The sequence below is a fragment of the Alligator mississippiensis genome, chromosome 8, assembly GCF_030867095.1.
Source record: "Alligator mississippiensis isolate rAllMis1 chromosome 8, rAllMis1, whole genome shotgun sequence".
In the NCBI taxonomy this organism is placed as follows: domain Eukaryota; kingdom Metazoa; phylum Chordata; order Crocodylia; family Alligatoridae; genus Alligator; species Alligator mississippiensis.
In genome coordinates this window covers 13,249,836-13,275,419 of record NC_081831.1, presented here as the reverse complement: position 1 = coordinate 13,275,419, position 25,584 = coordinate 13,249,836, and the positions used below count along the sequence as shown (strand labels likewise).

General features: G+C 51.2%; 1 protein-coding gene across 3 annotated transcripts; it reads left to right on the top strand.

The window, feature by feature from the left end:
• Positions 1–635: 635 nt before the first annotated feature.
• On the top strand, positions 636–15,024 carry MRPL38 (mitochondrial ribosomal protein L38). Of its 3 annotated transcripts, none has more exons than XM_059732142.1 (9): positions 636–738; positions 3,375–3,554; positions 6,992–7,126; positions 9,376–9,584; positions 10,004–10,076; positions 11,446–11,491; positions 11,857–12,015; positions 12,877–13,013; positions 14,290–15,024. In XM_059732142.1, exons 2-9 carry the CDS (start codon positions 3,410–3,412, stop codon positions 14,424–14,426), a joined length of 1,041 nt encoding a protein of 346 aa, XP_059588125.1. In that variant the 5' UTR covers positions 636–738; positions 3,375–3,409; the 3' UTR covers positions 14,427–15,024. The 3 variants fall into 3 exon arrangements, with proteins under 3 accessions (XP_059588125.1, XP_006269302.2, XP_019349903.1); XM_006269240.4 differs by lacking the exon at positions 636–738 and adding an exon at positions 1,975–2,080; XM_019494358.1 differs by lacking the exon at positions 636–738 and adding an exon at positions 2,727–2,826.
• Positions 15,025–25,584: the final 10,560 nt, after the last annotated feature.

Genomic DNA, 25,584 nt, shown 5'->3' with positions numbered 1-25,584 from the left:
ATATCCTTTTCAGTGCTTTTGCTATGATTAATTGTAATGTTGAGTATTCTCGATATTCAAACACATATCCAGCTCTTCCCTGACTCTGGCTAAGTGTTCAGCCTCCATAAATCCCTGCAGCAATGAGCTCCACAGCTGATTCGTGCTCTGGGGAAAAAGTACTTCCTAATATGTATTTTGAATGTCCCACATTTTGGCTCCATAAGCAAAGGCAAAAAAGACCTTCTGGATCTCCTTTCCATCCTACATTATTTCACATGCTGTGGTAGAATCTAGCTTATTGGTACCCAGTGGTTTGAAGCCCACTTCGTTTAGAGCAGGTTGCCAAATTCAGAAAAAGCCTCTCCACTGTTTGCTGCTGCTTTTACTTCTCTTCTCAGCTGGAGCACATCAAACCTACACAGCTGATTGGAGAAACCAGTGCCCCTTGAAATAAAGTGCAGCAAACAGCTGGAGCACCTCAGCAGCCTCACACAGCTGTTTGCTGCAGCTCTGTGCATACCTGGATACATTGCAACCCTCATCTTTGCAGGGAGATAGGAACCTCACCCTGAAAACCATCTGGGTTCCACTGTACCACCTAAGGCAGCCAATCCCATTTTCTATTTCTCTTTTCAGTGGTTGTCCCAGGTCCTTGAACTTTCCAATTGTATTTCTATGCCTGCTTCCATGTTTGCCATCTCATTTTGGAGATAGAGCAACCTGTCCTGCACACAGCATCCTGGCAATGCCATAAAGGTACTTGTGTTTTCTTTCATTCTGTTCTTTGTGTATCCTAACATTGGGTTGGCTTTCTTGGACAAAGCCACGCATTAATGCTTTCTTGATCTGTCTGTGGTGATTGCCCAGCGTCCATTCGTAAGCTGACCTGGAACACTACGAGATGCACGTGAGCACTTCCCGTGCTCCTTACTTGTTATTTCTCCACGTTGTATGTCATCTGCCATTGTCGTGCCCATTCACTTAGTTTGGTTAGGTCTTGGTTGAGCACACTTCAGTAGTGGGCCTGAATGGCCGAGTGAACCCCGTGGGGAATACGCTTGGTGCGGCAGCCCAACAGCTCCCACCGCAGCATGGAAACGAGCAGCTCCCAGCTTCCCTCGGGCCCTTTGGGCGACCCCAGGTTCTGCTGTAGCCCCGACTGGGGCCCTTGTCCTTCCCTAAGGCCCGTGGGGGCTAGTGAATGAGTCCCACACTCTCCCCCACGTGCCATTTTCATCCACTCCCCAGCCCGAACTGCTGCTCTGCTTTCTGCTCCCTGCCCCATCTGCAGCTGCTCTGCTTTCTTCCCTGCGCGCTAATGTTGCCAACTCTCATGATTTTTTGGTATTGTTCCTGAAGTCTGTGCTTTTGGAATGTGAAACACTTGGCTTTTTCATACATGTATGTGTCTATATATGTGCATGTATAACAAAAGTTTTTCACGTTCTCAAAGTATGATCTCTGCTCTGCTTTCTGTTCTCTGCTCCCCCCTGGTGCCACTCATGACCCCCAGGGTGCAGGCTGGCCACCCCTGCCCCAGGCCCTGTCTGCTCTCCGGGTGGCTCCAGCCCAGCTCTGGCAGCGCGGGTGATGCGGTGGCTCCCAGAGCAGAGCCCTCCAGGGCTGCTCCCACTGCTGGGGGTGGCTGTACTGCGGTGGGATCCTGCAGGAGCAGCACCCCTAGAGGCAGAACCTGGCACTGCAGGCAGCGCCGCGGACACCTCCCTCCAGGGCCCTCCCTGCTGGGGACTTGGACCCCTACTCTTATCAGGGCCCCATTTTATAGCTGGCTAAAATATTTGCCTTGATAAAATAATACGTGACTAGCCGCGCCCTGCCTGCGGTTTGAGGCGTCTTTCCCTCGCCGTGCACTAGAGCTTCGTCTCTGTGGGGGGGGGGGGGGAATGTGTGTACACACTCATCTATATTAATATTTCTAGTCAGGCAGTAGCGTAGGCAGCCCTGTGGCCCGTCGCTCAAAATGGCGGCGCGCTCCTAGGAGGGGTCCTCCAGGGTTCGGGCGGCGCGAGCGGGGGCAAGATGGCGGCGCCCATGCTGGCGGCGGCGCGGGCCGGGGCGCGGGCGTTCAGCACCGCCGGTGAGCGCCTGCCCCGGGCTCTGCGGCGCTGAGGGCGGCCTGAGGCCGAGAGTTACCCGGGGGGTTGAGCTCCCGGGCGCCTGGGTTCCCTGCGGCCGCGAGTCGCCGCGAGACCCCGCCTGTGCGGATCCGTTGTCATACCGCTATTATAATTATTATATGATGTATGATTATATCCTGCCGGGCACAGGCCGCGGCTGCCGCGGTTCCCCTGCTTTAGCAGCAGCCGGTCGGGGTGTTGGGCTGTGTCGTGTCAGGGTTGACATCTTGCACAGACTTTGGACGGGGGTCCGCCACGTTTTGGGGCAGAGCCGAAAACACGGGCGACTTGTCGGATGTTGGGGGGCGGGCGGCAAGCGTCCTCCACCCCCGCCCCGGCTTCAGGTGCTTCCGCAGCCTTTGGCCGGCGTCCTACGTGCAGGCCCGAGGCCGGAGGTTTGGCTGCCCTCGGCCGTGCCAAGCTAGGGACGAGTCTCCCATTTCCACAGAGACGGCGTCTAGCCAACGTCCTCCCACTGGAAATGAAAGTGGGAGACTAAATACGCGATACCTCACTACCTCCTGCCAGGAGAGTGGTTTTCCCCTGTGACTAGGAAAGCCACCTTGGTGGTCGTGATATTTCCCTGCCAGATCAGGATTGTATGGGGTGGTCGGGGTAGGGATGATCCTGCCTCATGCGGGGGTTGGACTACGTGACCTCTGGAGGTCTGCCTTCTCTGTGATTAAGTGTGATGCTTTCAATTTAAGTAAGTACACACATGGAACTGTGGAACTTTCCATGTGTTTCATGGAACATGAAACACACGGAAAGAGAGAAAAATTAAAAAAAAAAAAAAAAAGACAAAATAACTCCTAGGCTTGCTCACACCTCGCCATGATGAGCGCAGCGTGGAAGCATGAGTCCAGCGTGTTGGGAGTGTAGAGTGGGAAGTGTCCGAGTCGCATTTGTTGAAACTTTGCTACCGAATATTTTGCTCTTCTCTAGTTCCTTGTAAGGATGCTAATTTGCTTCTCAAAGATTAACTGGGTAAGCAGCACGCACTTCTTTTAACGACAACTCCGTTATCATTAAAACTTTAAGAGGGAGAAATTGCAGCAATAGTGGTTAAGCCACTGGTCCTTCTTAACATTGTACTGTGGGGTATTCAGTTCATCTGTCTTAATATCCAAACCCCTGTTTTAGCCACAAGACCCTTCTTTATACTTTTTGGTACTTTTTGTACAGTCTTAAATTTGTCTGTTTGATATGGGTTTGTCACTGTTTTTATACAATGAAAGTCTCCCATGTTTCCAGCTGCACTCTGTAGAAGGACAGCCCCTCTCGGGCCAATGCCTAACGAAGATATAGATGTCAGCAAATTGGATATATTGGAGAAATACCGAAGCTTCACACTCTATTTCAAAGCAGCTGAAAAAGAAAGTAAGAAGACGCCTTGGTGGAGAACATACAAGAAGTACATAACGTCAGAGCAAGGTACTTGTTTGGAGCGTTAGGTTTATGTAACTTATTCTCGATGGAACGGAGGTGGTTGATAAGCCAGTCAGTCTGGAAGTAACAGCAAAACTCTTCCATAAGGAGTTGACCAAATGCTTTCACTGAAGCTTCACTTAAGAGTAGTATGTCCAGTTTTAGGCACTGTACTTCCAAGAAAGATGTGGGCAAGTTGGAAAGAGTCCAGAGGAGAGCTCTGAAACTTATTAGAAGTCTAGAAAACATGACCTATGAGGAATACTTGGAAGAACTGGGGTTATTTAGTTTAGAAAAGAGACGACAGAGGGGAAACTCCTGTAGTCTTTACCTACAAAAGCAATTAATATAAAGAGGATGGTTCTCTGTGTCCCTGGAGGGGCAGGACAAGAAATCAGGGTCTTAAATTGCAATAAGGAAGATATAGGTTAGATATTAGAAGGATCTTTCTAACTATGAATGTAGTTAAGCTCTGGAATAAATCTAGGACGGTAGTGACCCTCTGTCTTTGGAATTTAAGTACAAGTTAGACAGACATTTGTCTGGAATGGTTTAGAGATGTATGGAGCTGCCAAAAGCTATGGGTTGGACTAGACAGAATGACCTCCTGAAGTCCCTGCTAACCTTTAGGGCTGTGCAAAGCAGGCAGTATTCAATTCGGTTTTGGCCCAGTTTGGGGGACAGTGATTTGATTTGGATCACTGTCCTGATTCAATTCTGATTCGGAGAATTGGCGATTCGGCCATAGACACAGCTTTATGTGTTGTTTGTTTGTTTGGTTTTTTTTTCCTATGTACCTCAAGGTACTAGGCGCAACTCGTGAATGCTGAGATGATGGGCTATTTGGAGCATCCCACTGGGGGGGGGGGTCCCCTGCGCACTCAGTGGCAGATCTGGAAGTGGACCAGAAGTACTACTGGTCTGCTTCCAGGTCCACTGCCGAACGTGCAGAGACCCCCCTCTTCCCCCCCCCCCCCGGCTCGATAATCGGCCATGGGGGGGACCCTGGGTGCCCCCCAGACCCAAGAGGTACCAGTTGCTTGGGGGGGGGGGGATCCACTGCTGAGCGCATGTGGGGACCCCGCCCCCCCATGCTCCCGTGGGATGCTGAATCCACCCCACCACCTCGGCATTCACGAGCCACGCCTGGTACCTCGAAGTATGTAGAAAAAACATATAAAGCTGTGTCTATGGCCAAATTGTCGAATCTCTCTGAATCAAATTGAAGGCTTCTGATTTGATTTTGAGAGATTAATGGGTCTCCTAATTCAATTCAGATATCCAGCTGCTGAATCAGGCCGAATCTCCTCCAAACTGAATCGGTGACTGAAGCTTCGCACAGCCCTACTAACCTTGCTTTTCAATGATTCTGTGAAGAGTGGGGTCTTGGCTGCAGCAGAAATTGGCACAGATATAAGTAGACCTCTGAGGGGGAAGATTAAGGAAGGTATTCTGTAGGGCAAAAGGAAAATGATTCAAAACATCACTAATAGGGCCACACAAAACAGCTGTGTTTTGATTCAGTTTCGGATTCGGCTGTTTTGGAGGACTGTGATTCATTTTGGTGTTTCAGATCAGTGTCTTGTTTCGTTTCCACCGAATCTGTTTCAAACAGGCTACAAGCTAGCTTTGCGCAGCCCTACCCAGCCAAGCAGGGTTTGGGGCCCCAGCAAGGGGGCAGGACGGGGCTGTGAGTGGCTTATCGGGAAGGAGGGGGAGGGACCACTACCTTGCATAGATCTCTGATCCCTGTTATGCCGGGTCGCGGGGCAGGGAAGCAGCGCAGAGCGGTGAGCAAGCCTGCTGGTCCCTGCTGCGTGACTTGGTTCCGCAGGGAGCAGTGATCCGTGCTGGGGGTCTCCTTGCCACTGCTGCCTGCCCTGTGCTGCCCCAGATCTCTGCTCCCTGCAGAGCCAGGTCACACGGCAGAAACCAGCACTGCCCTGCCACACGACTCGGCTCCACAGGGAGCAGAGATGCACCCTGGGGGTCTCCTTGCCACCACTGCTCGCCTTGCACAGCCTCAACACTGTTGGGCCCTGGTGCAGATCTGTGCTCCCTGTGGAGTCGAGTACACTGCTGCTCTGCCGTGCGACAACTGTTTCCGTGCAAGCCCGGCTCCGAAACTCCAAAATTTTCCGAAACATCGTGGATGCCTCATTTCGTTCTGGAGATGTTTCTGAGTGTTCCGTTTCAATTCGAATTCAGTGTTTTGGGCACCGAAACAGACTGAAACAAAACGGCCAAAATTTCGCACAGCCCTAACCACTAACACCATGTCTTGAGTTTTGCAGGTCTTTAGTTTCTGATGAAGACCTTCCAATTAATAAAATGGCTAATGAGCCACCCATCTTATGTCTTGGCTTTCAGTTAACAAAGTAAGACAGCAGGCCGTGTTTCCCATCTAAAAATGTGCATCTGCGAGCATTGTAAACTCAGGCTTGCTTTCCTTAGGCTGCAATACGTCTCCTCATCTTCAGCCAATCCCATCACAAACTTGCCAAAATAGTTTAGAGAAAATATGTTTCAAAAGAAAAGCTGACTGACTCCTGTTTTTCATCTGTTACCACATACACAAAAAGTGGAGAATCTCTTTATATCTCACACTGATGGGGTTAAAGGCGTGTCTGACTGTGTCTTAGCATACTCATTGTAAGGTCATGCTATAAACTATTTATGGTTTGAGCCCCTTAAGTGTGTTTGGCATTTTATAAGCATAAGGAAAAATACAGCTTCTGCTGCAAGAAATTTAGTCTAAACTGGGAGAGTTTAGATGAATGTCAAATAATGTCCAGTCCTGAAGGAGTAGGGTGTACATGGGGTGTCTGTGGAAAGAATCATCCTGATGGACTTGGTCTTGAATGGGTTTGGAGGTGTCTGTTTACCTTATACAGAAGGGTGTCCCAAGCTTTTCCAGAGTTAGCAGTTGGTTACAGAAGGGCTACATAGGCAGAGAGCTGCCAGTGTGCACAGCTCCCTCATGAACTTGGACAACAGAATCTTTTGTATTGAAAAGGGCTGTTAGCTATGATGCTGGAGCCATCACTGTCATGCTTTCTGGAAGAGCCTCCAGGGGGTCATGTTCCACCAGAGACCAACAGAAAGGACTTTGTGTGATATCCCCTTGTAAAGGATGGCCTAGAGCAGGCTTGTGCTACAGTAGCATCATTGATGACACTGGTATCATGAGTTTTTCACCAAGCAGAGGACACATTAAACAGCGTGCACAAAATATTGTCCCTGTCCTGTTGTCAGCTCCACATGGCTACCGGGTTCTGACTATGTAGAATTTGCTAAAGGCTTAGGGCCTGTGTCAGTACCTCTCGACTTACCTTATCCCTTGGGCGCATTTGGTTTGACCCTTAGGGGTTGCCGGAAGCTACTGAACAGATAAAATAAACCCCATTCTAGGATGTTTTTCACCTAAGTGATTTTCTTCCTAGATGAAGATGCAAAGATAAACATTGGCCTGCCTTGCTATAGACCAACACGGTCCCAGGAACTCAAGATGAGAAAAGAGATCATGAAACAGAACCGCCAGAATGTGGATATGGAAAGAGCGACCCGACTCAGAACATGTATGTCCCCTCCTTCCTCCCCCCAACTTCATTCAGCCTCAGCTTCCTCTGCCTTCGTAGCTGACATGGCTTAGCCCAGGGGCAGGCAAAATACAGCCCGTGGGCTGAATCTGGCCCACCAGGCAATTTTATCCAGCCCACAGGCAGGTGCCCACCAATTCTAATATTATAAAAGCTTTAATCTGTCTGTCCATAATGCTTTATTCATGCTCTGATTGGCTGACTGAAACAGACAATCAGAATGTGAATACAGCATTAAGACAAGAGGTGGCAGCACAGTGGAGCGCCGCCATGATGGCGGGGACACAGGATGGAGCGGAGTGGGGGGCAAGGCCACTGGAGCTGGCCTTGGCCCCCCTCCTGTCTCCCCCCCCGCCCCACTTTGCTCCTTGGAGGTGGTGGCTAGTGGCACAGGGGGGAGCGGTGTTGTGAAGCCACGGGGTTCAAGGCCACGAGCACTGGCCTTGGCCCTCCCCTCCCCCCTTCTGTTGTCACCAGTTGCAGGGCCAAGAGGAATGAGGGGGAGAAGCTGGCCAGCTGCAGTGGAGCTGGGGAGCAACAGTCCCCGCCTGATGCAGCAGCGGTGGGGGGAGGGGAAGAGCAGGCCTCCCACTCCCCCCCCTCGGGCCCAGGCCCACTCCTCCACCGTGTGGGCCCCAAGCCCACTCCTCTTGTCCCCTCACCACCACTGGGTCTGCTTGGGCCTGCTACTTTTCCTCCCCCTGCCGCAGCGGCCCGGCTTCTGCCCACCCTTGGGTCCGGTCCTCCCCTGCATCAGTCCCAAGCCTGCTCCTCCTGTCCCCTCACCACTGGCAGGGAGGGGGAGAGTAGGACCAGACCCCAAGTGGCAGTTGGGAAGGAAGGGGGGGGGGGGGCATGGGGCTCTGTACCTGCCCACTCCTCCTCCCCCCCACCCCCCCAGTCATTTTTGATGAGCAATCAGCTAGTTAATCATATGCGGCCCAGCCCATGGCTGCTCCTTTTGCACTCTGCAGGGGGCCGAGCCCCACCCACTGCTGCTGGGGCAGCTAGAAGGCCCCCGGCCAGTGCATAGCTTCTGGGCAGGGCTGCTGCTGGGGCTGTTCAGCTCTCCTGGCCTGCAGTGGCTTCTCCTGTCCCTCCTGCAGCACTCTGGGCAGCAGGTAGGGAAGCGGTGGCAGGCAGGGGGAAGGCACATCTGGGTGGGAGCGTGGAGCAGAGGCCCCCACACCCAGCGGGAGCACAGAGCCCAGGTCAGGCCAGTTCCATCACGTAGAGCTGCCCGCACAGCTCCCGGAGCTTGTGCATCACCAGGAGGAATCCCCACGTGATGGAGTCAGCAGCTTTCCCAACTCCATGTGCAGCTCCCAGGACTCCACTGGAAGTGGTGGGGAGCCCTGTACAATGGAGCCAGGCTGGCTCTTCTTCCTGCTTCCTGGTAGAGTCCCAGGATCTGCCTGTGGCAGCAGGGAGTGGGACCAAGCCACCCCCATGGCTCACAGCTCTGGCTGGGTCCTGGGAGCTGTACATGAGATGTGGGAAGCCATGTGTGATGAAGCCAGGCCGGCCTGGCCCTGCTCCCTGCCACCACATGCAGCACCTAGAATGGCCAGAGCTGCACACTGCCAGGAGGCTCCAGCTTGCCAAAGTCAAGAGCACAGAGAGAGCCTGCTGCCGCCACCACTGGTATCAGGGGCTATGCGCTGGGGGGGCTCTCACATTCATTCTCCCCTATACCCACATGCCTTCCCTTTCCCCCCCCTCACACACAATACCACCCCACCCCACTTGCACCCCATCACATACCCCCCTGCTTACACACCACACACTCCCCCACACACAATATACAAAAGTAAGACTTTATTTTGAGCTATTATGCAATCGTCTCTATATACACTACACAAATGCATGTAAATCAGGACAAAAGTATTTTTTTCAAATGAAATGAAAATATGTTATAGTAAATGTTTGATTTTTAGTATGTGACTTTTTTCCCCCCCTGGTTCCACCCCCACCCCGGAGTACTTTAGAGAGTAAGGGGAGGAACTTCCGGTAGCAAAGGTCAGGGGTTAGGGGTGGGACTTTTGGCCCCAAGATGGCAACCAGGGAGTGGGGTACCGGTCAAGGGGCAGGGCACTGGTCAAAGGATGGAGCTACCTTTGCAGCCCTCTATTGCTCACCAAAACTCATTAAGCGGGCCTCCAGGCAAAATAATTGCCCACCTCTGGCTTAGCCTGTCCCACATGTCTTGCTTCTTTTTGCCATTTCAGTGCAGATTCCACTTGATGAAGTCAGAGCTGAGTGGGAGAAACGTAGCGGCCCCTTCCACAAGCAACGGGTTGCAGAATATTATGGGATCTATCGGGATCTGTTCAGTGGAGCCACCTTTGCACCCAGAGTTATCTTGCGAGTAGAATACAGCCAAGATGATGAGCATGTTGTACCAGTATATCATGGGAACATGGTGACACCCACCGAGGTATCTCACCAGTGAGTGGTCTCTGGGAACAATACTTGCATTAAACAAATGCACAGGTTTTAATTGAGCTGATAGCATTGCCATGCACTACAGGAGAAATGTGCTCCTGGAAAGAATCCTATGGTAGAACATACACTGTACAGGCATTTAAATTAAGATCTGAACAGAGCTTTCCAGTGAATTCACTGGTAAGTAGTGAGTTTTCTTTTCTTTAAAAAAAAAAAAAAAGCCTTTCCTGAAGAGAGAGACTTGTTCTGTGGCATGCCTAGAGCTGCTTGGTGTTGTCCAGGCTGGTTTAATGGTGTGGTCCAGGTCATGGCCCAGCAACTATTGTTCCATTTTTGAAGAAAATATGTAGTCTTAATGAACCTGCTACCTGCCAATCTTAATTACAATGTCTCTTTGTATTGCTGGCTTAGGCTTACAGGCCACCTGAGGTGATGTATGAAGCAGATGAAGGTACCCTGTGGACACTGTTGCTAACTAATCTGGGTGTGTATCAAGTCTTTTAAGAACCCTGTTAAGTATGGGCCGTTTCCACCTTCTTTTATTTATGGAACTGTTGTTCCCTGGGGTGGCAGAGGCCAGGAAATGAAGCATGTTAGACGTTCCTCAAGCTATGAGCTCTACTACACTTGCAGAGTTGCTCTAGAAACTAGATAGAAGTGCTACACTGCAAAATTTTTCTTACAAGAAAGCAGTGAGGCTCTAATAATAACAAGCAGCTGTCTGCACTTCTGCCTTTAATCAGAAGACTAGATTAACTGATGTTGGTAAAATGCAACATGTGCCATTACTACATGTAGGGAAGATGTTAGCCTTGCAAGAGCCTTGTACAGCTGGTGGCGTTGTACCCAAGTTATGGTTGAGGAAGCGAGTAGCAAGGTAACTTACCTAGTGTAACACATTTAAATAACCTGGGAGAATTCTCCCAGGTTTGTTCTCTTGATAGAAAAACTTACCCAGAGCTGCATGTACAGACATTTAGATGCTGAGGCTTTGAGTGGAGAGTTTGCATTGCTGACACTGCAACCAGGAAGGGCTCCTGTGCACACATCTTGGCATGCTCTGCAGGCTCCCTTACTCTACCTGGCAATAGGTGGCAGCAGTGAATAGGGTAGCCCTAATTGGCCGACCCACAATGCCCATGGTCTGCCTGCAGCACAATGTGGAGATTCTGAAAGGGGCATGGTCTGTTTCCTGCTGGAGCAGCAGAGTCCAGCAGTGACACACTGGTTCTCTTGGGGCGTGATAGGGGTGGTGCTGGTGGTCTATGTTCTTTTCTGAGAGAAACCAGAGCATACACTCTCCCAGGAGAGACTCTCCTGAGAGTGATTTAAACCTGGTTGTTCCCAGGTTATTTTTCTCCTGGAGCAGCCATTTTTACTCTGGGAGAAAATATCCTGAACATCTTCACAATCACGGTTTGCAGAGGAAACTGAAAAAGAGTGTTGGTTTCCTGTCTCCCAGTCTTGTACTGGAACCATCACACCATCCTTTCTCTCTGCTTCTCATACGCAGAGCTTCCCATTTTCAAAGTGCCATTACTATCACTGCCTAGTTCCCACGGAGTTCCTGTGAGTGGTTCATCAGTAACATTATCTTATAAATGGAGGAACTGAGGCACAGCAAAGCAATTTGCCCAAGGTTTCCTGCTTGGGTCATTGTCAGCCTTAGGGTCCAAGATCTGAGGAGTTCCTGGCTCAGTCTTGAGCTCTTCTCTGAGAGCTATAGGGGGGAGTTATTTTTTTGAAGGTTGGAGGCATCTTTCCCTTATCCAATGCAGGGAATTTCTGCATATCAACAAGGCAGTGGGCAAACTCAGGGTACTTATTATTAAAATGCCTCTTTTTCTGTGCAGATGGGCACCTGCGAGACACTGCCTCTGAGTACATCCACTGGTTGGTGTAAGTATTGCTAACCAATATCTCTGTGCTGTACACACGCTTTGGAGACTAAAGTCTAGCTTTTTGAACCCTAGAGAGAGAGAGTGGACAGGGAGGGGAGGAAATAGTTTCCAGGAGAGCTTTGATGTTTAGTTGCACTGCCAGAGATGCATTAGATATAGGAATTGTTGCTCTCATCTTGAATCCAGGGATTGATTTGCTACTTCTGACCAGAGCAAGCTCTTGTAGCAGCACACATGCTGGGCAAGAGGCTGGCATGCTGCATATCCTCACCTTGGAGGTTTGAGTGCCATGATCATGATCAGAGATGTCAGCAAGGGAGGAATGATTTGGATCGTGGTCGAAACCTGCTTTCTGCTTGACAGGACAAACATTCCAGGCAACGATGTTGGGGCAGGGAAGGAGATTTGCCATTACTTCCCTCCGTTCCCTGCCAAGGGAACAGGGTACCACCGTTTTACCTTCCTCCTCTTCAAGCAGGACCGTTTGATAGATTTCAGCGAAGATGTTCGACCGACACCATGGTATGCTGAAACTGCCCTTCCCCCACCCTCTTCCCTCCCAGCTGTGTCCCTTCTTTGAGCAAAACAAGCATGGCTGATTTCTTTTAAAGGATCCCCTTCAAGTAAAAAGTCATTACATGCTGAAGATATTTCACCCACAGGGGGTGACTTGTCGCAATAATGCAATTAGGGCACCTTGAGAGCCTCTGAAGGGTGTTACAGGAAGTGTGAGAAGATAAGGACAGGCTTAGGCTCCCTGCTTGACCTCTCCCTCACCCCCATGGCCTGGCTTCTCTTTAAAGAGGTAAACACTATAATAAATGAATAAGGTTTTGGAGTGGGGTGCCGATCCATTCACAAAAGTTATGGAGGGACCTTGAGTCTGACAAGAGGGCCTTGAGTTTAAGAAAGTGGAGAGCCACTGCAGTAGTGGGATATAGCCATTGGGTCAACTTGGTTGCTTTGTGCAAGGGATGCATGGGACCCCCCGTGTGCATAACCAGTTTTACTGTTCCCTTCTCTCCTTTGCCTCCAGTAACAAAACAAAGTCCCCTTCCTGCCCACTATACGCACAGTTAGTCTGAAAAGGAACATGCCCCTATTACTGCCCTCTCGTTTAGTTTTCTTAGTCGATGCATTTTGTTGTGTAAAGGAGCCTGTGTGACAAGATGCTTGTACCTACATGGAGTCCTTGTGACTTTGACATTGTATCTTTAACTGACACATTTCCACCTCTGCCCAAGTGATTTGGACAACTGCCAGGTAGTTTTCTCCAGGTGTCTCTTCTGCATCTGTCTACAGAAGCTCCATGGTTAGGGAGTTGTGGCAATCGGGCGTGGGGAAGTGTCGCATCCTATTTGTTCTTGTGTCTTTTTATTCTAGCCACAGTCTCAAGATGAGAACTTTCAAGACCTTTGATTTCTACAGGAAGCATGAGAAGGACATGACCCCAGCTGGGCTGGCGTTTTTCCAGTGCCAGTGGGATGACACTGTTACTCACGTCTTTCGCCAGCTTCTTGGTAAGAAGTGGCATTCTGTGTGTTTTCTGTCTGGGGTACTGTCCTTTCCCTTAACCCAGGATAGAAGTAGTACAAATGTGTTTATGGGGCTAGGCCTAGCTGTAGATTCTCAGAGAAACTTGGGGCAAGGAAGATGACGGGAGTGGGTGGTGCATGGTTTCAGATCTCTCTTCCTAGCAGCCAAGAATTAGCTAATGCTCTCTGAAGGAGGCCCTGTCAAATGAAATGGGGCATACAGGTGGAAGTTGCTTTCTTGAAGGACATGGGGAGGGAAGCTGCTTGCTGTGCTGGTTGTTTGAGCTCTCTGTGATGGTTCTTGGAGGCATGGACATATCCAAGCGTTCAGTGCATAAGAATGCTGGTTCTCAACTGCTACCCTTGGGGCCATAGCTATAGCTAGTTCCTAGGCAACCACCTATCACCAGGCTCCATCCTGACGTGGAAACATTTATGGTACGCGGTTAAGAGCAGTTGCCCTCCTTTCCATGGCAAAGCCAAAGTGTAGCCATATCTCTTCTGTGCTTTGTATCCCATTCAGAATAGGCATTAGAAAACAGTGGGAGATAGTGGGTTTGTCTGGGAGACCATGCCATAATAAGGCTTGCATAAGACTTGGATCAGCCATTGATCTCAAGTTCTACCCTGCAGCACAGGTGACTGGTAGGGGGGGCACGTGCCCCCCCTAAGCTTGGCACCCTAAAGTGCCTGGCCAACCAAAATGTTGCCTCGCCTCCCTCCCCCATGCAGCCCTGAAGCAGTTTTTTTGCCGTGCAGGCCGGTGGCGTGTTGGGGGGGGGGGCACTAAGCCATGCCATGTGGGGCAGGGCCTGGCTGCCTGCCCCCCCCCCCCCCCCCCCCCCCCAACTCAGGAGGCACCAGTCAGCCCTGCCCTGCAGCATGTGTGGTACCTTCCAAATGGAGGAAAAGTGTATGGGGTTGGTATTAATGCAGACAAACGCAACAGTTATATCCATATAGAATTAGATCTGTATAAACTGCTGTTATGCTTCAGTGCAGTAGTGGGAAGATGTGACAGCTCTAAGAAGAGCTAAACCTGTTTCATTCAGGTTTCAAATTATAAAGTGGTTTAGTTTCTTTATCCCGCTATAGGAGCAGACAGACATAACAGTTAAATTAAAACAGCTGATGCATGTTCCTGAACAGTAGCTCTCCCTCTCTTTTTTTAAAATGGTGTGAAGTTTGATCTGGCCACAGCTTGTGTGGTTTAGGTCTCCAAACTCTCTCCTGACTAACGTGCAACATCATCCCTTCACAGACATGAAGGAGCCGGTGTTTGATTTTGTGCGTCCCTCTGTGTATCACCCTCCTCAGAAGAAGTTTCCACACCTGCAGCCTCTGAGGTACCTAGACAGGTATCGGGATAGCGATGAGCCCACATATGGCATTTACTGAGGTGCCTGCTAGCAGCCCCTGGGCACACCTCCCGGGACCCAAGCTGTTGGGACAGAGATACTTGGATGCACGTGGAGAAATTAAACAGGTCTGCTGCCTGGAATGGCCTGCATCTCTGAGGAAGGATGGTGTGCTTCAGAGTTGCAGCCCACTGGGGTCCAACTTCCAGCTCGCTGACAGGTCCAGAAAGCACAGAAGTGAGAGTTGTACATATTTGTGCCATGGCTGAAAGCTTTGTCAATAAAGTGTATTTATTGTCCCAGGAGCCTTTCCAGTTCCATGGCAAAGTTTTAATGCAGAGCCTCAAGCCAAGCCAGCTAGTAGCAGTAGCTCAGTGGCCAGAATTCTGCTGATACCAGCGTGACTGCAGGTGGACCAAGCCTGGCTCTGTTTGATCAGCCAATTCAGATCAGGTATCTGCAATAATAGAAACATACCATCTGAATCAGACCCCAGTGCAGCCTGGCAGCAGGTGAGCTGTCCCAGCCTGTGGGCCCCCTTTCATCCCACCCCAGCCTCTCCCCAGTGCTGGGATACTGGTGTGGTTCGTTGCTATCTTGTACTGATAAAAATCAGAATAAAGACCTTTTCCTCGCAACACTGGAGACCTTGCTTTGTGTGAAGAGGTGAGAGCACAGGGCAGACCCTTGGCAGCCAGAAGTTTATCAGGATTTTTCTTCTGTTCTTCATTTATTCCAGGACTGAGATCAGTGCTGTAGCTCAAGTGCAGCCTCTTGCTGATATGGGTCCTTCCCTTTCAGTCCCCATTGGTCACTGCAAGGCAGGAGAAATGTCACAAGGTGGTGGTGGTCCCTCTGGAAGGGTGACATCAGAATGACCCAGAAGGGTGGGTGTGAAGGAAATGAGTCTTATCCTACATATAAACCAGGGTTCCCAGCTCTGGGACGGCTTCAGACAGCTCTGGAGCCAAGACTCCTTCCCCTTTCACTGAGGGTGTTGAATAGTGTGGATTTTGTTCCCAAACCTAAATGCAACTAGATTCCGTTTGTTAAGTCATGAAATGGGATTCAGGACTGGTATAAAGAAGATTGACCTGACATCTCATTTGATGAATGACCAGCTTTATTTACTACAGCTCTTTGCTGTTAAATGAGCCTAAAGTGAAGCAAAATCCAATATATTTAGTTGTAAAAGTAGTAGTATCTCACCAATACAGGCAAAGAGGTGGTCTCAGTCTTGTCAGCTTCTCAAGGCATGGATCCCTTCACCAGAAGATCAACTGGGTGCAGTAGCAGTTCGTGTTGGAATGATTACTCATTCTTGAAGCACACCCTGGTAGCTGTTTTATTGCTCTTTTACACCCTTTAGCTCATAATCTTCCAAGTACTCTTGTAGTTGTGTAACTCGAGAGAGAATCCCAAGCAGTAATTAACAGGAAAATCCTGTTAATCAAACTGTTCATTATTGGTTATCAGCTGAAAGTCCCAATTTTGATTGAATTACCTTCCTCAGTAACAGGAGGTTGTTATTAATTTCTACTGAGTTGGAACTTACCAAGAAATTGATGAAACCCAAGAAGAACACAGTTGTTGAGGAGTTGTCCTTGGAAGATCAAGGGAACCACTGAGGCACAACAGGAGTAAATCAGGAGGAGACACCTATCAAAGTCCAGATGGAGGGTGTCTTTTCCTGCATATAAACATGAGTTAATTGCAAAGAAATATTTACTATACTAATAAGTTAAGGATAGACATTTCATGCAGTTACATACCGGACACAAGATCATGCTCAAACTCATCATAAATATAGTAAGGTAAACTGGAAGTGATGCCTCCTTATTTCTTTTCAGAAGGTCTAGCCACAAACTTTCAAAATGATGACAATTGTATAGTGCAAGAGGATGTATTTTAACTTTTGTGAGTAGGCCCAGCTCAGCTTGAGTTTTACAGTCTTCACATGTATTAAACTCTGCCAGGTGCAAGGGCATGTTTCTTCCCACTTCTCTCTTATTTACAGAGCACTCAGCCTATTTTACATAATATGAAATCCCCTAAGCTGAGAGAGTGTTACTGCTCGGAAAGCTTGCGGCTTAGATGCATGGGTCTGATTTTGGTATCGGTATGCACTGTGGCAGGAAAAGCATTCCTGGCATTACTCTATAACAGCTGCCTCTGTGCTACTTTTGCTTCCCAGTCCAACCCCATGTTCCCTCAATATGGTTGGAAAATTGGTTAGAAAACAGAACTATCATTGGTTTTCAGCATAGGTGGGAACGACCCCGCCTTTATTTTAGTAGTGGGACCAAGAGAGGGAAAGAAGCAGATAAAGTTGGTGGTGCGTTCCCTCCAGACAAGAGGTTTGAACTTCCTGCTGTCATCTTCAGGCTTCTCCCTGCTGCCTAAAACATGGAGCATTTGCTCCCAACCCTGTGTTGGCATGCTGCTGCCACTTTTTTTTTTTTTTCATTTCATGTCTTGGGCTAAATAGGCCAAATCAGTTCTGATTTCTATCAACTGAGAATTGTTCAAGCCTGTGTGGTACTACTGCCGGTAAGTATCTTACTTCCCAGACTCTTCAGCATGGGGCTTCAGATACTCCCAAATCCATAGCACGCATCCTACTTGCAAGCCCCACGCATGGAGGCCTTGGAGTTCAGATGCCCCCTAATCTTGTTTGCCCCTAGCCAAAAGACTGAAGGAGCAAGCAAGAGGGAAATCCCAAGAACACAATCCCCCAGCACCATAAATTGTGTAGCTGAGATCCTCACACTGGACTCAGGACACTGGGCTGAGACTCATAGACTCTCACAGGACTCAGCTTGCCCACAGTGCAAGGGACAGGCCTTCACCTTCTACCTCGGGGGCAGGCAAAACATGGCTCATGGGTTGGATCTGTAAGCCCTGGCCCTCGCTGCCCCTCTGCAAGCGGGAGGCTCCATGCAGGTGCTGCTCTGAGTGCTAAGCAACCACCTCCCCCCAGAGCTAGGGGCTGCTGGAGGCGAAAAGTCTCTGCCTGGCTGGAGACCCTGTGTACTCAGTTGTGCACTACTGGGCCATGTGGGGTTGGCTCCACACTGCCTCCACATGCAGCTGGGGACTGGGGTAGGAGCTGTGTGTTATGGGGCTGGCACCTCACGCTGCCACCACATGCAGATCCAGGGACTGGCACATTCCCGGGACTCCGAGAACCCCCCCCCCCCCCCAAACATCCACACATACACTCCCATACCCCCCACCATAACCCCACACACTTCCTCCCACAGCCCCCACCCCAATCACATACCCCACATGCCACCCACTATACTTCCACTGCACCCCACCACATACACACCCACTCCCCAACCACCCCCCCCAAGCAATGTACAAGAGTAAGAGTGTTGTTTGAACTATTATGCAATCGCCTCTAGATACACTATGCAAACGCACACAAATCAGGACAAAAATATATTTTTTAATCAAATTAAAATCAGTTATAGTCAATGTTTGATTTTTTTTTTTTTAGTATATGATTTGTTTTCTTTTATGGCTTCTGTCAGAACCCATTAATTGAATGCCTATGGCACAGTGGAAAATCCCCGAGCCCTCGTGATTGGCACAGGAAAAATTCTGCCACAGTAGAAAAGCCCGCCAAGTCCAACAGCCGCATTGTTCAAATGAGCGCCACCCATTGGCCGGTTACAAATTATTCCTACTTGGCAACTTACGATTGGCTTACCAACCATATAAAAGTAAAAGCAGTTTCTGCCCAAGTTGGAGAACTCTGGACGCACCCTGGAGTAAACTTGGCGGACTGATCACCCACCAACGACTCCCCGTCACCGACCTTCCCGACGTACCCCCTCCCCTGCATGCTTGATAAGCCGTCTATAAAATATCTCACAGATTCATAGATTCATAGATGTAGGGTCGGAAGGGACCTCAATAGATCATCGAGTCCGACCCCCTGCATAAGCAGGAAAGAGTGCTGGGTCTAGATGACCCCAGCTAGATGCCTATCTAACCTCCTCTTGAAGACCCCCAGGGTAGGGGAGAGCACCACCTCCCTTGGGAGCCCGTTCCAGACCTTGGCCACTCGAACTGTGAAGAAGTTCTTCCTAATGTCCAATCTAAATCTGCTCTCTGCTAGCTTGTGGCCATTGTTTCTTGTAACCCCCGGGGGCGCCTTGGTGAATAAATACTCACCAATTCCCTTCTGTGCCCCCGTGATGAACTTAAAGGCAGCCACAAGGTCGCCTCTCAACCTTCTCTTGCAGAGGCTGAAAAGGTCCAGTTTCTCTAGTCTCTCCTCGTAGGGCTTGGTCTGCAGGCCCTTGACCATACGAGTTGCCCTTCTCTGGACCCTCTCCAGGTTATCCGCATCCTTCTTGAAGTGTGGTGCCCAGAATTGCACGCAGTACTCCAACTGCGGTCTGACCAACGCCCTATAGAGGGGAAGTATCACCTTCCTGGACCTATTCGTCATGCATCTGCTGATGCACGATAAAGTGCCATTGGCTTTTCTGATGGCTTCGTCACACTGCCGACTCATGTTCATCTTGGAGTCCACTAGGACTCCAAGATCCCTCTCCACCTCTGTGCCACCAAGCAGGTCATTCCCTAGGCTGTAGGTGTGCTGGACATTTTTCCTCCCTAGGTGTAGCACTTTGCATTTCTCCTTGTTGAACTGCATCCTGTTGTTTTCTTCCCACTTGTCCAACCTATCCAGGTCTGCCTGCAGCTGTTCCCTGCCCTCTGGCGTGTCCACTTCTCCCCATAGCTCATCTCGTTCCAAGGGGCCCTCGTTACGTTTGTAACCGCAACTTAAGCCAGTTTTCTTCCTGCGCTGCACGCATCAGCGGCGTAAGTAACAATCTATTTGCAACCAATACGCGTCTGTGCCTAATTCCACTCCACCCGTCGAAGTACCCACCTGATGTTCTGGGCTCTCGGCCACAGCCCATCAGCAGCGCTCGGCTGCCACATGGCGTCACGAACAGGATCTGGGGAAGATGCGATGGAGTCGGAACTAGTTAAAAACTGCCCCTGACGCAGTGGGGGGCGCCGCGTGACGAACGCTGATGAACTATGGGCACACATTGCCTATCACCAGGCGGGCGGAGCAGGTGAAAGGCTCGTCAGCGGCTACCTTTTGCTGAAAGGGGAAGAGGGAGTTTTGAGAGAGTGGGAGGCACATCTTGACCCCGGGGCATTCGGGTGCGTGATGAGCAGCGAGCGAGTCCTATTTAGGCCCCGAGAGGAAGTAGGCACCATATCCCTTGCCAGAGTCAAACCGACAGGCGCGGTACGCCCGCTGTATACGATATGTGCGGGAGGGCGGAGAACCGACACCGGTTGACAGGTTCAATCCTCTGGCCCTAGTGCCCGGGTCGAGGGGCCACGAGTTGCTCTCCGATCTCCGGGGAAGGTTAGAATTGGAAGGCCACATCACAACACGGTGGGCAGGCCCAAAGTGGGATAAGGGAAAAATGCTAAACATAATGTTCCGCACTGTCACAACTCTACTGCGGGAAAATGCAAACTTAGAGGCCCAACTGCTCACAGCTGCCCAGGCAGCTAAAGGGGCAGCAGTAAAAGAAAGCCCCGAGCCGCCGCCATCCCAAGATGCCGCCGGGAAAAAAGAGAAGCGCGCGAAAATTCCCCAAGAGGGATGGACAGCCACACCACCACCCACGGCCCCACCTCCCGAAGTGGCGTCAGCTGCAGCCCCACCCCCCGAGCCTGCCCCGCCTCCAATGTTCCCGCCTCCCTACAAGAGCAAAACTTTATACCCAGCCCTCCCACCAGAGGCTCCGGCAACCCTGACAGTAGCCGCTAACCCCGTCGCCCTGGTTAAACAAGTGACTGACGCTCAGGGCGCGACGCGTACTACCACCACATACCGCACCCGCACTCGAGCGGAACTACAAGAGCTGTGTAAAGAATCGAAAATAAAACCCGGCGAACCGCTAGTCATATGGCTAGGCCGCCTCATAGTAGAGTTTGGGTCCAACCTGTTAGACCTAGAAGAGGCTTGCTTCTTAACCCGCCAAGCCTCATGGAGCGGAGGACACGTCACTGACTTAAACGTAGTCATAGGCAACGTCCATTGGAATATCCCGCTCCCGGCCCTTGTCGCAGGGTAAGTTGATCACAAGCCTCATGCCTGGCACGACGGATGGCCACAAAGGGCCACTGCAGAACAGCTTTTATTAGCCATAATTGGAGTCTCGTATGCCTCGTAGAATCCAAGAGTGCATCAACTGGGACTAACACAGGCCCAGCGTAATGGGGGATGGGCCCACCGCCACTTAAGAAACCCTGGAGCCGTCCCGGCAACCCTCGAAGCTATAGAGGCCTGCGTAGAAGTCTATGGGGGAGAGAACGCCATAACACTCCGGCTCCTCCTCAACCCACTAGCAGGCCAGCCAGCCGGAACCCTCTTGAGCCAACTCCCACGGCTGCAAGCCCTCGTGAAGTTAGCAACAGAGGCCTCAACTGATGCGACGAACTCACCCTCCACATATCCGATTGAGCCCCAAAACCCGAGACGCTACAAGTTCGATCCCCAGCGGGAACCGTGGCCAATCCCTCAAAAGTCACCCGAGGAGAGGGCCATGTTCGGGTTCCTCCTAAACAACTCCAAACTCACGAAACAGCAACTGCGTATACTGGGAGATGAGGGCCAACGACACCTAGCGGCCGAGTTAGGTTTCAAATTCTACGACAAACCAAAAAACAAGTAGTGGCCGCTGGCCACACCGGCAGCCAGCCTAAACCCGACCCTACCGACCTCCACCCCTACACCGAACTTACCGTCTACGACCCCGTTGACCAAAGCAACCAACGAAAAGTGCTCTTCCTCCTCGACACCGGAGCCCAAGTCAACGTAATCACTCCGACAACGCCCACCAGAAAACCACAGAAACAATTAAGGTTCAAGGACTCAACACTGTTGCAGTCACAACAAAAGTTAAGTTTATAATCCAAGGTCACCGTCGCGCTCTAGAGGCAGTGCTAGGGGACATCAGCCTCCTGGGAATCCCCAGAATCAAAGCCCTAGAGCTAAAAGAACAAGTGTTACAAGTCCTCCTGATCACCGTTCCAGAGACCGACCGACACAGACCCACACTCTGCAATATGTCCACGTGGCATTATAAACCCATCCCGTGCAATACTTCTCCAACAAGGAGGCTTATGCCAGTACCTCAATCTGTCCCGTGACATGTGCTGTATTAGCATTCCAAACATCTCACTATCCCTGAACGCCCAAATCGATGCGATTCGAAAAGTCACTGCCGATACAAATAGAATCTCAGGTATCGGACAGGGGTGGTTATCTGACCTTTTGCCTGGTTTGCCTGGGATACATCCTCGTGGTTTCTAAACCTCTTAACACCCTTATCACCCTGTTACTCCCTCTCATTAGTATGTGAATTTGTGTTTGTGTCGGTTGTTGTTTTATGAAGTACATTAAGAACAGGTTCATTTCATTATCTGCTTTTGTATATACCCACTTGCCGTATGAACCCCCCAAACAAGACGATGACGGCCTAACCGGCTTATGAGCAAATTAGTTCCAACTGTGCCATCGGCAAGGGGGCATGTCAGAACCCATTAGTTGAATGCCTACGGCACAGTGGAAAATCCCTAAGCCCTCGTGATTGGTGTGCGCGCCGGGTCAGACCCCGGGTCGCTTTCGTTGCTCTGCACGCGGGCTGTGGCCAGCAGCCCGGGCAGGCCGGGTCAGAGAGGGCGGGCGCCGAGCTAGAATTAGGCACAGACACGTAACAGTTGATTTTAAGATTGTTTTACTTACACCGAGATGATCATGGTGTAGGCTGAGAACTTGCTTGAGTTGCGGTTACAACAAAAAACACGAACACACGTGGAGGTTGCAAGGCTCCACGCAGACAGAACACGACAAACTCCGGATGTCCAGGACAAGCGCGCATTAAACTCATCGTTACGTCTTATAGTAGGCTCCGTTCGAAGACGGGAAGAGGCGGGCGGTGGATCAGGCCGCCAAACCCCTCTGAGCGACACACAGGGTTTCTATTACCCTGCCGCGCACACCCAGAGTCCCCACGAGATGGATGCGGAGTCCTCTTCGGCTTGGGCGGAAACTGCTCAAGCCTCTTATACGGCTAGCAGGCCAATCGCTAGCCGCCACGTGTGAATAATTTAGAACTAGCCAATTGCGGGGCACGAATTTACATACGATGAGCGGGAACTCTTTGCACCGTGCATTTCTGTGTTGCAAAGGAAATGCACCCTGCAAAGATCGCTGCAAAGTGGCGGGAACACTCCCCTGCACGCGGGTTCTCTGCGCAGCAGAACTCCTCCGTGCAATGAAGTTGCAAACCCACGGGGATAATTCTTAGTGCCGAAGCACACACAAAAAAAATCAGACCTTTGGGTCATGACAATTGGCACAGTAAAAATTCTGCCACAGTAGAAAAGCCCGCCAAGTCCAACGGCCGCATCGTTCAAATGAGCACCACCCATTGGCCGGTTACAAATTATTCCTACTTGGCAACTTACGATTGGCTTACCAACCATATAAAAGTAAAAGCAGTTTCCGCCCAAGTTGGAGAACTCCTGACGCACCCTGGAGTAAACTTGGCGGACTGATCACCCACCAACAACTCCCCATCACCGACCTTCCCTACGTACCCCCTCCCCTGCATGCTTGATAAGCCATCTATAAAACGTCTCGTCTCGTTCCAAGGGGCCCTCGTTACGTTTGTAAGTGCAACTTAAGCCAGTTTTCTTCCTGCGCTGCACACATCAGCGGCGTAAGTAACAATCTATTTGCAACCAATACGCATCTGTGCCTAATTCCACTCCACCTGTCGAAGTACCCACCTGACGTTCTGGGCTCTTGGCCACAGCCCAGCAGCAGCGCTCGGCCGCCACAGCTTCAAGGTGGTGGTACCCCCCCACTCCCACAGGAGTACTTTTGGGGGCAAGGGGAGGGACTTTTGTGGCAAAGGTCAGGAGTTAGGGGATGGGACTTCTGGCCCCAAGGTGGTGAACAGGGGGCAGGGCTACTCTTACAGCCTGCCACAGCTCACCAAAACTCATTAAGTGGCCTTCCAGCCAAAAGAATTGCCCGCCCCTGTTCTAGTTACACCAAGTCATTCAAGGTCAAGGAGAAAGGTATCTTCCCTGCCATGTCTGTAAAACCTCTTAGGCCAAAACCATCATCATAGTATCCCCCCTGCATCCTGTCTGCCCCCCGGCCCATTGTTTTTCACTCCCCACCCTCCCTATGATGCTTCCATTAGCAAGGAGCAGCTGGTTTGTCACCACACACTGTGAACTGCTTGCCACTGCGTTGGGGCACCGCAGTCATTCATTGCAGCCTAGAGGGGGTAGCTATGGGCACTGCCATCTTTGGACCTCCCGAAGAACAGGCCCAGGCACTCCCCTGATACACGGCAGGTATTTTGCATGTGTGACACACAGTCGGGTGGTGACATTCTGCTTTCCCAGCTGGATGCAGCATGGTGGGAAAATGCACCATCATGTTAGGATGTTGCATTGCAGCTCAGGCCACTGCAGGGCTTGGGGGCAGTGCATCACTGTAGAAGGAGGCGGCACCCTGTGGGTGCTGTGATTAAGCTGGCCTGCAACTAGTACTTCTGTGGTTCAAACCAAATCTTTTGGTCCCCAGGCCAGCAGCTGGCAGGTGTACAGCATTGAAAGTCTGCAAAGGATCTCAGAGAGAGTGTGGCTTCTCTGATTAGCAGGGATCTGGGTTTTCTATTTCCCATGGAAAACCAGAAAAAAAACTGAAGCTTTTCCCTTTTATTTGAGAAAAACGCGAATTTTACATTTTAACGGAGAAACCCATGGATTTTCCATGTTTGCAGAGCTGTCGGCAGGCTGGCAGATTTCCAGCCTGCAAGGGGCCGGGGGGAGCGGGAGGAGGGTGGCCACGTGCATGTGCACACTCACACACGCACATGGCTGTCAGGCAGGCTGGAGAGCAGCTCTTGCAGGTAAGTCTGGCAGGGGGAGGAGGGGAGACTGAGGCAGAGCCCTGGCGAGGAGCAGGACGGGGCCACGGGCGGCTCATCGGGGTGGAGGCTGGCTCCCTGCCGCTGCATGCACTCCTGGAGGGGGCAGTGGGACCACGTGCCCCCCAGATTAGGGCATGGGGCAGGGGCAGATGTGGGCTGCAGGCTCAGGCTTCCTATCCTGCTGCCCTCTCCCCAGAGCCTCTGCAGCGCAGCAGGTGGGACCCAGCGCGGGAGGGCAGAGCGGGGCCAGGCAGGAAAGCTCCTTGCAACTGCTGGCAGCTGCACACTGCCATGGCAAGATGCCCCTGCCCACCGGGCAGCAGTGAGGGGCACAACTTCATGCTGCTGCCCCTGCTGCTGCTGGGTGGGCAGAGGGCACCTCACCAGGACAGTGCAGGGCTCCCAGTGGCAAGGAGCTTCCCAGCCCCGCTCTGCCCTGCCCCCAGGTCCTGGGGTCTGGGGTCCCACCGGCTGGGCTGCATAGGCCTGAGGGGAAGGCAGCAGGGTGGGGATCCCCAGCCCACCGCGGGCAGTCCCCTCCCCCATGGGTTCTGCTTTGGCCATGCCACCCATGGAGGAGGGGGAACCAGGCTTCGTGCTCCGCTCCACTGCAGCACCGACCGCCTCCCATGGGCGACAGGCAGGGCTTGGGCATTGCTGTGGGTGATGGGCGGCTGTAGACCTGGTCCCTGGCCCCATAGCCCTGGCAGCTGGGGGCCCCCTCCAGAAGGGCTTGGAGGGCATAGCAATGGGTGGCGAGGGGCTGCAGGGCTCTGCTGGGTTTGCAAGAGGCAGCCTTGTCCCCTGGCCCTCAGGGCTGAGCAGAGACACTCACCAAAGTCTAGAAAGCATTTTTTTTTTTTTATATAAAACATTTTATTAGAAAACCAGACTATAACAAAAGACTCAAAACGACCCCAAAACAGAGGCCTCACAAAAGGGTAATACAACATTTCAAAGGTCTAGAAAGCAGCTACCAGACTGAACCAATTGCTCCGCAGTCAGAAAGCAGCAGGTACAGCCACCTGGGCAGCCTTCTCTGTGTAGAAGCCCCCTTGCTATGGGTAGCCCTGGGGCATGGGAACTATGGGCTTGAGGACAGAGGAAAACTCTCAAGCCACCTGCCAAAGCTGGGATGCGGAGAACAGTGCCCAGGCCTGTGTGTCTTTAAGAGCTGGTTTGGCTCCGTGCCTA